We start from the raw sequence: 13,269 nt of genomic DNA, 5'->3' as shown, positions 1-13,269 counted from the left end.
GCACATTTAAGAAGCAGTGAAGTCTGCGACAAATACAGTATGACCAAATGGCTTGGCATAGCGATTGTGTGACATACCTAGCTCAGTATAAAAGCCTACAGTTATGAACCAAAGTCAAACCATCTTCAGTTGACAAGGAACATATAAAAGAGGTGTGAAACTTTGTATTACTGTATAAATTTGCTCAATCTCTGGGATGAGGTTTAAAGTTTTGAAGAAAAAGTACATCATCATGATTGCATGATTATAATAGTAAACATTAGTAACAAGAAAGATTATTCATAATGCAATGCATAACACAGCTTTAATTTAACAACATGGGGTGAGTTTAACAACCTCAATTGTAAATATTTATTAAAGTCAAATCCATGTGACAATCCCACACAAGGCATAATTTAATAAAGTAAACTTTCTAAGCAGGGTTATTGCAAAGTGGAAATTTTGGAAATGGTGTGGCTGAATTTGTGTTTAGCTTAATAAAGTCAGATACTGATAAGCCAATTTATAATTGGTAATGCACATAATCATAACATCAGGATATGTAGCTCTGCAACCCAGCAAAAGCATAGTCAAACAATTGTCTCCCAATCTCCCAGAGAATTTTACAGAGTTACAATTCATTGCTCCAACTTTCACAGTTTGCTTTCAAGAGGACACAACCAAAGAATTTAAGCACTGCGAAGCTTGCATTCATGATTGGCAAGTCAATTGACGAGTGTAGCATTTGTCAACATCCTCCTCCTTGTGTGATATTTTGTATGTAGGTTTCAGTTTTTGTTCCTAAATGCAGTGACCTCTTACTTTTTTTCATCTTTGTTTTTGCACATTATAAGGCCTATGATCATGTGCAATCTCTCTCCAAGTTATCACTAATGAGATCTTACACTTCCAAGATTTGCACAATTCTCACATTTGGCTTCTGCTGACCTAGACATTTTATCACCAAAAAAGCACAAGAGACCTTGTACCTAGCACTTAGATGTCAAGTTAACTACTTTCAACGTTCCCCTCCCTTGAGATACTTATGTTACCAGCCATACATGCCAACATGACAGAGTGAGGAGCATGGAAAACTTGGTATGATTTAACACTTACACTGAAATCACATACAAATAGTTCATTTTCCATGTGGTAAAAGTCATGTATTTTATAGTGTCATTACCAACAAATCTGGTTGATATCCCAGGAATAGAAACACAAACATTACAGAATGTAACACTTCAATCTGCTGTTTAAGCTTCATTACTTTGGAACACTCCTTCCAAAGGAGAACAAAAACCAATTGCGTAATGGACATTGCCATCTTTAACGTTCCTAGCATACAAGAAACTGCAACTTCATACATGCTACTGTATCTATAATAGTAAATTCTGCTCTATTTAGAATGCCAATCATTCTTGTAACAGTACACACTATATGTCAGAATGCATTTCAATGTATCACACATTACTGTAGCTGCTAAGACTTTTAGTTTACTTTCTAGTTAATTTCTGATAAGATTTCTTGGCTTTACTGCCTGGCATTGATGATGTCAGCAAATTCTGGTTTCAGAGATGCCCCTCCAACCAGGAAGCCATCAATGTCAGCTTGGGCAGCTAGATTCTGGCAGTTCTTAGCATTTACAGAACCTGAGAAGAGAAAAAAACCCAGCAGAAACATTGATCAAGATAAAGTTTCTCTCTACAATTATGCTGTGCAAATGATTCCACAAATGGATTCTACTGTACTGCACTTCACATAATGATTACATATGTAACACAGTCAATGCAATGGTTCCCTACAGTATGAAATTTTGGTATTAAGTAAATACTGATGTAAGGCACAAACTTATAAACCAGTTAGCCAAATTTTCAGTCACGCTTCAAAACACTTGTAGTGGTAGCACAAAGAGTTTGAATTCTTTATTTCATAGAAAACTGGTATGAATATTGTACTACTCATGCTAGAGCTTTGAAGCATGACATCAAAGTACTGTGTATGAAAAATCATACCATCTGATTTGAAACTACTTGACATTTAAAGAAAATTTAAGTTTTAGTTCCAAAGATATTAAACTTTAAGAATCATCAGTTGATTCAAAGGATACTTTGTCTTGCACACATACTGTACCAATAGGGTCAGATCAGAATACGCAACACAAAATACAACCAGCACAGAAAAAGACTTTATTGGTGTCAAAAAGAACCTTCGCATTTTTAATGTTTGGTTTCAATCTTGCATGGCTTTGTTGTTTTATATGAAGTAAAAACATACATTCATTGATAATCTGGTGGAGGTATTAAAGTTCAAACAACAATGGTTAAACAATAAGACTTGGACTATTGCAACCCATGTTACTATTAATTGAAGATGAAATTAGTACTGCAGAGGGTATCACACATATGTTAATGGTGGATATTTGGAAAACTGGCATAGCAGTACAGACAATACTCTTGGACTATTGCAACCCATGTTACTATTAATTGAAGATGAAATTAGTACTGCAGAGGGTATCACACATATGTTAATGGTGGATATTTGGAAAACTGGCATAGCAGTACAGACAATACTCTTGGACTATTGCAACCCATGTTTACTATCAATTGAAGATGAAATCAGTACTGCAGAGGGTATCACACATATGTTAATGGTGGATATTTGGAAAACTGACATAGCAGTACAGACAATACTCTTGGACTATTGCAACCCATGTTTACTATCAATTGAAGATGAAATCAGTACTGCAGAGGGTATCACATATGTTAATGGTGGATATTTGGAAAACTGGCATAGCAGTAGAGACAATACTCTTGGACTATTGCAACCCATGTTACTATCAACTGAAGATGAAATGAGTACTGCAGAGGGTATCACACATATGTTAATGGTGGATATTTGGAAAACTGGCATAGCAGTACAGACAATACTCTTGGACTATTGCAACCCATGTTTACTATCAATTGAAGATGAAATCAGTACTGCAGAGGGTATCACACATATGTTAATGGTGGATATTTGGAAAACTGACATAGCAGTACAGACAATACTCTTGGACTATTGCAACCCATGTTACTATTAATTGAAGATGAAATCAGTACTGCAGAGGGTATCACATATGTTAATGGTGGATATTTGGAAAACTGGCATAGCAGTACAGACAATACTCTTGGACTATTGCAACCCATGTTACTATCAATTGAAGATGAAATGAATACTGCAGAGGGTATCACACATATGTTAATGGTGGATATTTGGAAAACTGACATAGCAGTACAGACAATACTCTTGGACTATTGCAACCCATGTTACTATTAATTGAAGATGAAATCAGTACTGCAGAGGGTATCACACATATGTTAATGGTGGATATTTGGAAAACTGGCATAGCAGTAGAGACAATACTCTTGGTGGACCTTCACCTAGCAACAGTGAATTACAGTTATCTTTCAAAGTCAATCAATCCACATGTTACGAATGTTGAACATTTGGTTGTTCCTTCTCAAAAATAAAGTTAAATACCTAAGCAGTACTCCCCCCCTCCTCCACACCCCTTCTTTCACTTGCAAAGTATCCTTTTCCGTGACTGTCATGATAAAGTACAATAGAGATCTAAAATGGGTGATATGGTTAGACCTTTGGCAGGTAAATCACTTCCATTTTCAACTTTCTTGAAGAAACTCAGAACCATCAGAATCTACCAATCAACTCAGTCATCAACTTACAAGGAAGACAAGAAAATATGATCATAAACAATTAGAATCATGTTAAATCCTCAATACATTACCTCCATAAATTATCCGTGTCGACTGAGCGACTGCAGAACTAACATTTTCCGAGAGCCAAGTTCTAAGGCTGGTGTGGACTTGCTGCGCCTGTTCTGGTGATGCAGTTTTACCAGTTCCGATGGCCCAAACTGGTTCGTATGCTATAACCACTTTACTCCAGTCTGAAACCACATCTGCATTTTTAAAATAACATTGCCATTAAAAAACACGCTGAGATATGATGGGCTTGATGTATGCTTAAACTCCAATCGTTAATTAGCTATGCTGGGAGTACTATCCCTAGAAATAAGTGGACAAACACAACAGATCTCCCCTACCCATTTGGTCCCAAGTTAACCCTCTCCTTCCAAAACAAGGCCCAAAAAGGCAAGTAAACTTGAACTACACAATAATGCACTTTTCCTCCACTCGAGCCCCAGCTACACCATTCAGTGTATTGAATCTGAATACTGTGACTGGAGTCTACTAATAACTTTTCTTAAATATATTTTGAAAAGAAAGCGGGAGTAACTTAACTGTAGCATTCTACAAAGTGTAAAGGTGGCCAGAAACAGTGCCACTGTGAAAACCTAGGTATTATGACTCTTAAGATTTAAACCTGAATGATTCACAAGATAATCCAACAGATCTAGCCCTCAATGGTGTTACTTGAAATAAAATATAATCAACATACTCTATATAACTAACCTGCAATGGCCTTGGTTTGTTTGAACACCACTTCTTCTGTCAGCCCTGACTCTCTTTCCGACAGTTTTTCTCCAATGCAAGCTATGACACTGAGACCCTCACTTAGAGCATGCTGCACCTTCTCAGCTATTAACTAAAGAAAAACATATCTTATGTTATAAATAGATGATATGGTCAAGTATCCAAAACTTACATTGCTAGACTAGGGTGCTTCTCATAAGAAAGTGTTCGTATTTGTCTTCGAACATACAGTAAAAATCTTCTGCGAGGTAGGAAAACTAAAAGCAAATAACACCAACAATATACATACAGTATAATATTGTGTTCTTGTATTTGCATATCAAGAGGTGTTAGCTGTTTCAGCAGTGATTTACTTCTGGATAGAACAAGAGCAATCATCAATGTACATCATCCTATGATTCCTATCTACAAAGTACAATACAGTGGTATCAGCTTGCATCCTATGCCCAAAGGAATCATATATGTAGTCTGACCCTACTTTGACGTCAGAGTAAATACTGTTCTTTTCCTACACTGGTGTTAATCAATAAACTAGATCAGGGGCGTATCCAGGATTTTCCACTAGGGGGGGCGTCAGGCATGAATGATCGCCATCCTGGGGGATGGGTCTAAGGGGAGGGGTGGACAATTTTTGCTTTCGAAGAAGGGCTGAAATGCAAAATGGTGCCATGTGATCCATTTTTCGACCTTAATAATAAGCAACATTTCCAGTAAAAATGGACACAAAATGCACAATTTAGTATGGCTGGCATGTCACTTAGTGTTTATAGTGATAATACAAACACAATTACCATCTATGTTTCTAAAACTATTATGCCGCCGAACTTCGCCAGAACCTTTTTTGGCAAACAAAAAATAAAGCATACGGGAGGGGGGGGGGGGGGTTGAGCGATCACCGACATCTCACATAAAGGTCGTCATCAATTTTTTTCTTTTTTTTTTGGTGACGGCCAATAGGGGGGGCGCGTGCCTGTTGTGCCCCCCCTGGATACGCCCCTGTAGATCAATTGACCATATAACAATTAAAAACACCAGTGATTTGTATTTGGTTTCTTTTAGTAACATTGAGCTTTCGTAAGCACTATCTTTCTAATTTATATTAAGTACCAGTCCTGAAAAGTTGTCCAGAAGAGAAGAACATGGAGAGTTATTTCATAGACATTGACGAATAAACATGTAATTTCATTCTTTTAAGTTGCATCCTTTACTGCAGGTAATACACAATGCAGTTTATACAGAGAGAAGACCAGATTAATGCTCAATAAACATACAGGTATTCTATTCCAGTCATCATCCCAATAGGATCCCCAAATTATACATATACATTACATTTGTTAATTGCTTACAGTATTCTGTACAACAGTAAAACTATGTAAGAACAAACAAATATTGAATTGCCAAGTCTGTGCGCTTCAAATAACATGAATTAATGAAATAAAACTATACCACCTAATATGTTGTGGATAGTGAATAAGATGGTTGCTGAACAAAACTCCTCATAGCAATTTGTATGGCAAACATATGACTTTTTCATATTGTTTAAAGCAGCATTTGGCGTTGGGTCGCTTTTTTCCACCTTTTTAACATGTGCATCGATTTTTTTACATGTATCAATCATAAAACAGCAAACTAAGATACCATCCAAGTTTCACCCTGCCAAGAGCGTTAATTAGCGAGTAATTAACGATTTATATCGATAACGAGTAAAAGTGTCCTCGACAAAGTTTTCATATCTCCAAATCCCTTAGTTTGAATTCCACCAATCAGTGAATAGTATGTTTATTCATGAGCATTTTGCGTTTGGTCGCCGTTTTCTACTTTTTTGACATGTCCATCGAGTTTTTTACATACATCAAATCACAAAACAGCAAATTAAGATATTAGCCAAGTTTTCCCCTGCCAAAAACGTTATTTGGCGAGTATTCCACATACAAAATTAAATCGCATTCAGTTCCCAAACCCACTAGTTTGAATTCAACCAATCAGAGATGCAGGTTTAGTTATGAGCCGTTGCTAAAAATAGATTCAAGACTTTGCGTTGGGAGTTGTTATGCAGCTCCCTGGTACAACTGCCATATAGACTGTACACAAATCAAGCGTGGTGTTATACTACGTATCTGTCAATGACGTTCGTAGTGTTTAAATATTCATATTATGGGCGAGGTTTATTGGGTTCCCAACGGAAAATATCTTGGAGAACAACAAAGTTGAAAGTTGCAATTTTTTCGACTTTTATGCCACCATTTGAAGTAAAATATAAATAGATAAGCTAGTTATGTATGTCGTTATGGCATAGTGGAGTCAGTGAGGTTGAGATATATCATAGTCGAGGACGCAAAATGCTGCTTTAAATGCATCCGACAACAGCATAATGACACCATGGCATTTCAGAGTAAAATATTTTCTCTTTCTTTATATTGAACAATCATTTACCACTTGAAGAAGGAAAACAAGGCACAAGCAGGTTGCACTTTGAGGCTGAATTGAAGAATATTTCCATGACGATATCACAGACCACCTTCCAGTAGTGCCGAAGAGTTTAACCACTTAAAATTTGTTACAATTAATAAACCATATCTCAAACTTGGAACAAAACATTGAGATGGGAGGTTTTAACTATATTGTGGAATATATTTCTCTTTTACAATAGAGGGTCCATTTTCTACCAATGGAATAACCCTTTAAAGTTGGGATAAAATTGGACCAATAGAAGATTGACTTAAAGGAAACATGTATTTTGGATATTTTTCTCACACTGGACAACCTTTCAGTCTCAATATGTTCCACTATGAGATGTTTATAAATTAATTAATGTTTTATATTTTTTTATAGTATGTGCATACCTCATCTCCTTCACCAAACACATGGCGCCTCTCTGAATGACCTAGAATGACCCAGTTAAGGCCAAGATCCTTGATGATGGCTGGACTTATTTCACCTGTAAAAGCACCTTTGGCTACCTGCAATGTAACAAAATATAAATATGCACATGTTTTAGTGCCAATGGATATTGATCTAGATTTCATAAGCTACGTGAATTGTTACATAACCACAACAATGTATGAGTGCTTACATCAATGCTAGATAAGGTGAAGTAATAAGTTGACATCAATTAGTATAGGAACCTATCATCATACATCCCTTTTGAAGATCTGTAGCAGTAATTACCAACAGCTTGCTGACATACAATAGATGTGACCTATCACTGTACAACATAGAACCTAGGGTGCGTCGGTATAAGCAAAACAGATAACGATATACCTGCTGACGAATACCTGGTATTACCAGGTGTGCCGGAAATTTCGCAGAACCGCTATTTCCAGTGTTAACTGTACTATCAAACACTAGCATGAACATGCATACTAGCCATATTGGTATAACAGTATATCTACGTACTGCGCAGAATCAGTTTAATTACAGGTATGAATATGGTGGTTTCGATGATGAAACATTCATGAGCAGTTTTCTTCATGAAACTGACGTAATGTATAGTGAGGGTGTACAACATACTTCATCTTAATAGTACAGTGAAAAGCAGTGTTATATATGTGACAAAAAATAAATTCCAAATGACACAGGCTCTCCTGAAATGACCATTGAGTCATTGACCTCAACAACAGGCTTTTTGTACTAAATGTGATTGATACATCAACATACTAAATATGACATCTGTCCTTATTGAAATATTGTATAAAACTTGGTATTCACAATTCGAATCCTGGTGAAATCAAACGACCATTGACCTCTGCCCACATCATAAGGATTCTTGTACTCAATTTGGTACCATTACATACCAAATATGCGATCTGTCCAAGCTTCCGATGCGATATTATGTTTAGGAAGATATGTTAGTGTGGAGAGACAGGTAAGAGGGGGAAAAGTAAATGTTTGGCATTTTTTACTTCAAATGACCTGTCTTCCACCAACAGTAATAATAGGCTCCTTAAAGTTGATATGGTACTTCTACGAACCATATACGAGATCTGCCCAAGCTTCCAATATTGAGATATCTTGTTGCAAGGTTTTCACTATTTGACCTCTGATGACCCAAAATGACCTTTGACCTCCACCAAAAACATAAGCTTCTTGTACTCAATGTGGTACTTCTACAAACTAAACATGAGGTTTGCCCAAGCTTTCCTTCTTGAGATATCGTGTTTACAACTTTACACACTTTCACCCCAAATGACGTTTGAACCCCACCAAAAACCATATATCCTTTTGTACTTAACGTAGTACTTCTACACACTAAACATGAAATTAGTCCAACCTTCCCATCTTGAGAAATCCCGTTTACAATATGGGCGTCACAAACACACACACACACGCGCCCACGACATCATGAATGCAAAGGTTACGATTATCATCGAAACCAAAAACAGGTACCAATATTAGCATTGTGCAGAATCGGTTTCTTCCCAAAATATGGTCACAGATCCACAGTAAACACTATGAAGACTAAGAACCCGGGTGGAGAACACTTTAATCTTCCCAACCATACCATTAATGACATGTCCCTACAGGGGATTGAATCTTTAGGTAGCTGTCCTGACCTAGTACGAATCAGCAGAGAGAGACTGTGGATGCAACGCCTTCGCACCATTCAACCTCATGGGCTCAACATTCAGGAAGGACATGACTAACCTTTCTTCTCCTCCCCCCCCTCCCCTTTCAATCTCCCCTTGTTTACCCCTCTGTCAGCCCCATTCTCGTAGCTCTTTTCCACATTTTTTTCTCCACACTTTTCTGTATTGTCCTTCTCTAGTATACTCCCTGTAGACCCTCTCACATGCTTGAATTGGAACTCATGAGAAGCGTATGGCGGGAAACTGTACTTGCAAGTACGGTAGAACTACAGTATGCTGAAGATTTAAATCAATTACCGGTAGCAAAGTGTAGGTCTTATTAAACAATGTGACTGGGGAATGACTTTAAGTTTTCAAGTAGCAGTCTGTTAAAAAGAACTTTGTGGATTCCTGTATTTGAAATGGTATTCTCAAATGTAAAGAGAGTAACATCTTAGAAGTTAAAACCTCAAAAGCTCTGTGGCATTGTGAAAGTAGTGAGATAGAGACCAGATCATCCCATCAATAAGCTTAGTATGGATTGTTTGAAACTTAGATTAAACTTTGCCGATCTCTCTGACAGTAGATACAGAAAGCTGGGCTGGGCAAAAAATGTCTGTCTTTTACTTGCGTGTCTTAAACCTACATCAAGCACATTTTACCAGCGAGGGTTTCTCTTAGTTAGACCACATTGCATCGCTAACAGAAACTTCAGATTCCTTGCCATACTAGACACTTATATTAATGTACACACATGCCAACCAATCATTTTCCTCGCTACTGAAGCATGTGTTTCAAACCCTCCAACAGGTGCTGTGCTGTATTCTGTACCTCCCCCCACCCATCCGTACGTAGAATGTTCCAAATTATCGTGTGTTACTACAACATCCCATTTGTGCTTGTGATTAGCAGAATAGGCTTTAACCTTTTTTGAAGGTGAAAGCGCAAGAAACATATCACTGTGTCCCTTCGTTGAATGTGCAATACAAGGGCTAAGATTGTGCAGCAAGAATGTTTACAGTTGGGGACTACAGGAAGTGGTAAGTTATACATGATAAACAGTAGCAGCAGGAATTTCCTCGAGTTTGCGTGTATTATCTATCTTGGTCGGTATTTTTATCAGGTATTATCAGGTATTCAAGGTTTGTTTCGGAGGCATTTTCGGTATATTCGTTGATGAAAGATTTCAATACTGTCAGTGTGGGTATGAATGAAATACCATGTAATAACGATATACCAACACACCCTAAGAGAACCCCTTACAGTAACCCCCCCCCCCCCCCATTGATTTTGCAGTTGTGTTGTGATCCCTTTTCTTTTAGGAGATTTTATACCATGCAGATTCTAAAGGATGCCTTTAGAGCCTTTAGATTATTTTCTAGTTAAGATCGTGAACAAATCGAGCTGAATTAAGATTTTCCTATTTTGATAAAATGTGCTTTGAATTTGATTTGTTTTATATGCATCAAACCAAGTACCCAAAATGATTGAAAAATGCTTCATTCTAAAGTTCAGAGCCAGTTTTCCCCAAACATGCTAAACTTGCAGACAAACATTTGCATTGTGTCACCAACCTTGTAACTGTTCTGAGCTGATACTTGGATCTTGCTGTTTATTCTCTCTTTAACATAAACCAGGTGGGCAGCAGTGGGAGCAATCACTACATCTAAATAAGAAGATATTAAAAGGTAAAGCATGAAATGTAAAATATTAGTTTTACAACAAATGCTGAACATGTAATATTTAAGGCCGTGGCTATTCTTACGACTAGTCGTAACACTGATTTATAAACTATTCTTACGACAACGGCGAATTCAAGCGAAGTAAAGTAAATAAAGCAACTGCGCATGTAGTAGGGGTAACCCTAACCCTAAACATAACCCTAAACCTCAATCCTAACCCTAACTCTAACCCTAACTCTAACCCTAACCGGAAATTATTGTTACTCCTCGTCGTAAAAATAGTACTCCTGGTCATAAAATAGCAACTGCGCATGCGTAGTCGGAAATTATCCTTACGACTAGTCGTAACAATAGCCACTATTCGGAATAGGCCTAAGGTTATAGGGAAGTCGGTTAAGTCAAACAATTCTTTGAAATGTCTATCTCTTAATCCTATTATTATGAGAACAACTGTACTTCTAGCAGTTTTATGTGGATAGATCTTTGTGTATTGTTTACAAATTGCTGACCTTCTAGAACTCTCTCCCACTTTTATTCCGTTCAAAAGGCAAAAGGAATTTTTGAGATGTCATAAAATGTCGTCAGTCTGCATTACTCAACATATGCAGCTTGAGATCTTCGCCAAAAATTGGTCGAAATTAGCATAATTTCGTGGAACACATACTGCTACAAGAAGCCAATATACTCGATGTGTGTGATAATTAAATCATAGCGTAGTGGCCATAGACTCAAGTTATGCAAAAGTTTGGGTTTGGCTTAAATGTGAGGCCCTAACCTAGGATGACTGGATGTAACGACTAATCTGTAACCAGTAGGCCTTAATGTGGTCTTGACTAACTAATATTGTCCTAGTCTAATGTTAGGCTAAGTTTCACATGAAACCTAACACGAACAGTAACACCGAGTTGGGCTAGGCTAATCAAAGTGAACAAGTTATGCCTGAGTTAGTAATAAGGTACGTTGATAAGTGTATTTATATTAAACCAGGCTAGGTCTAGTCTACCTAGGGCTACGGCACTTTCATGTCATTCGAATTGGTGTTTACTCTGGCCGCATGATATTGTTGATCTACCGTACCTGTGTCTTCTGGTATGTTGGTATCTGCTAGATTTTTAACGATTTCATCAATACTAGCTTTGTTCCCATTCATCTTCCAGTTTCCACCAACGAAAAAACGTCTCTGCGTCGACATCTTATGTGATTTTCTTGCTATTAACTGTGGGTAAATAATTTGTGAAATTGAAGTTCATACCAATCTAATAAAGCGGATACTTGTTATAAACCTTCAATTTACTAATAGTTTCTCACCTGCAAATTTTTCCTTTCTGAGCTGCACAGCAAAATGTGTGTTGTCAACTTTAACATTCAAAGCCAGCTACTAGGGAAAGACCAACCTGGATTCTTACTAACGATTCTGTCGTGCTGGCGCGCAGTCTGGCAGTTTTGCATCTTGTATCAATACATCTTGTATCAATACATCATACAGAAATAGGGATGGTGCAACAAATATGGTGCGTCGCTGGTGTGCAAATATACGCTTACACTTCCTATCTAGTTTCAAAGAGCTATCTTTCCGAGGTCAGCATAGTAATGAATTCACTCGCGCGACGCATGTCAGCTCGCACGTGCCACACAAGCATTCCTATCTTTCACACAGTCTCGATGCAGGTATCACACCACAGTAATTGCTCCCATTGACTTACACACTCTTCGTCACTTTCCAAGGCCGATATACCATAGATAGACATGTCTTACCCACCATATGATAGCTGATGGCAGTGGCGGCGGAACCGGGGGGGGGGGGGGGCTTGGGGGGGGGGGGGCTCAGCCCCCCCAATGAAAAAGTTGAGGGGGCAAATGCATGATAAGCCCCCCCAATATTTACCAAGGCTCCGAAACGTGCATCTGCCCATTTTTCAATGCATACTTGTCGATCTGTCCGATGCACACATATACTATATAGGTGTAATAATTTTAGTAATTGCTGGGGGACCCTCGGCCCGTCCCCTGGCTATAGACCACATTGTCACCCCAACCGCGTCTTCACGCCCTGTGAAAAGTGGAAGCAGTGAGTGTGAGTACCAGTAAGCGTAACACAACTTCGTCTTAGGCCAATGACTTGCCTCATTTCAGCCAGTTCTCCAACATCCCCTTACTTAGTGGCGGAGCGTCCATATATACAGTCAGGGGGCGGATGCCCCCCCCCCCTGACAGACTCAAATGGACTGCTGGCGCCCTTTTCAGCTTTTCACTATACTTTTTACTTATTCGCTATTATTGACTATTTTATTGCGCTCTCATATACCTATTGACATTTGTCATATTCTGTTGGTGTAATTTTCCGACAAAATGGCGACGACACCTATTTATTCTCCGTTTATCTGCAAATTAGCAAGGCCCGGAAAGGGTCATTTCCTGCAATCTAGGGAGTATCTTTACTCAAAATTTTTATGTACGTTCCGCGCCAACCTGTGGTGGCGCTCCGCTTAGATAGTGTCGAAAGCGCCCCTACAGACCATTCTTGCCCCCCCCGACCAATACCCCTAGCTC

The 13,269-nt window shown here is 38.2% G+C and overlaps 1 protein-coding gene across 1 annotated transcript; it reads right to left on the bottom strand.

The window, feature by feature from the left end:
• Nucleotides 1–303: 303 nt before the first annotated feature.
• On the bottom strand, nucleotides 304–12,183 carry LOC139975819 (triosephosphate isomerase-like). The gene is made up of 7 exons (XM_071984023.1): nucleotides 12,028–12,183; nucleotides 11,797–11,935; nucleotides 10,612–10,703; nucleotides 7,316–7,432; nucleotides 4,452–4,584; nucleotides 3,764–3,937; nucleotides 304–1,628 (listed from the first exon to the last, which is right to left on the bottom strand). Exons 1-7 carry the CDS (start codon nucleotides 12,082–12,084, stop codon nucleotides 1,510–1,512), a joined length of 831 nt encoding a protein of 276 aa, XP_071840124.1. The 5' UTR covers nucleotides 12,085–12,183; the 3' UTR covers nucleotides 304–1,509.
• Nucleotides 12,184–13,269: the final 1,086 nt, after the last annotated feature.

This window comes from Apostichopus japonicus, chromosome 11 (genome assembly GCF_037975245.1).
Source record: "Apostichopus japonicus isolate 1M-3 chromosome 11, ASM3797524v1, whole genome shotgun sequence".
NCBI classification, from domain to species: Eukaryota; Metazoa; Echinodermata; class Holothuroidea; order Aspidochirotida; family Stichopodidae; genus Apostichopus; species Apostichopus japonicus.
Note: the sequence above shows the minus strand (reverse complement) of the source record. Positions and strands in the feature narration are given on the sequence as shown.

Excerpts from the sequence above, each read along its gene's own strand:
- LOC139975819 (XM_071984023.1), bottom strand. The coding sequence starts at position 12,084 with ATGTTAAAGTTGACAACACACATTTTGCTGTGCAGCTCAGAAAGGAAA. Across the intron at positions 4,585-7,315 it reads TGTTTGGTGAAGGAGATGAG|TTAATAGCTGAGAAGGTGCA; the intron begins GTATGCACATAC and ends GTTTTTCTTTAG. Across the intron at positions 3,938-4,451 it reads ACAAACCAAGGCCATTGCAG|ATGTGGTTTCAGACTGGAGT; the intron begins GTTAGTTATATA and ends TTAAAAATGCAG.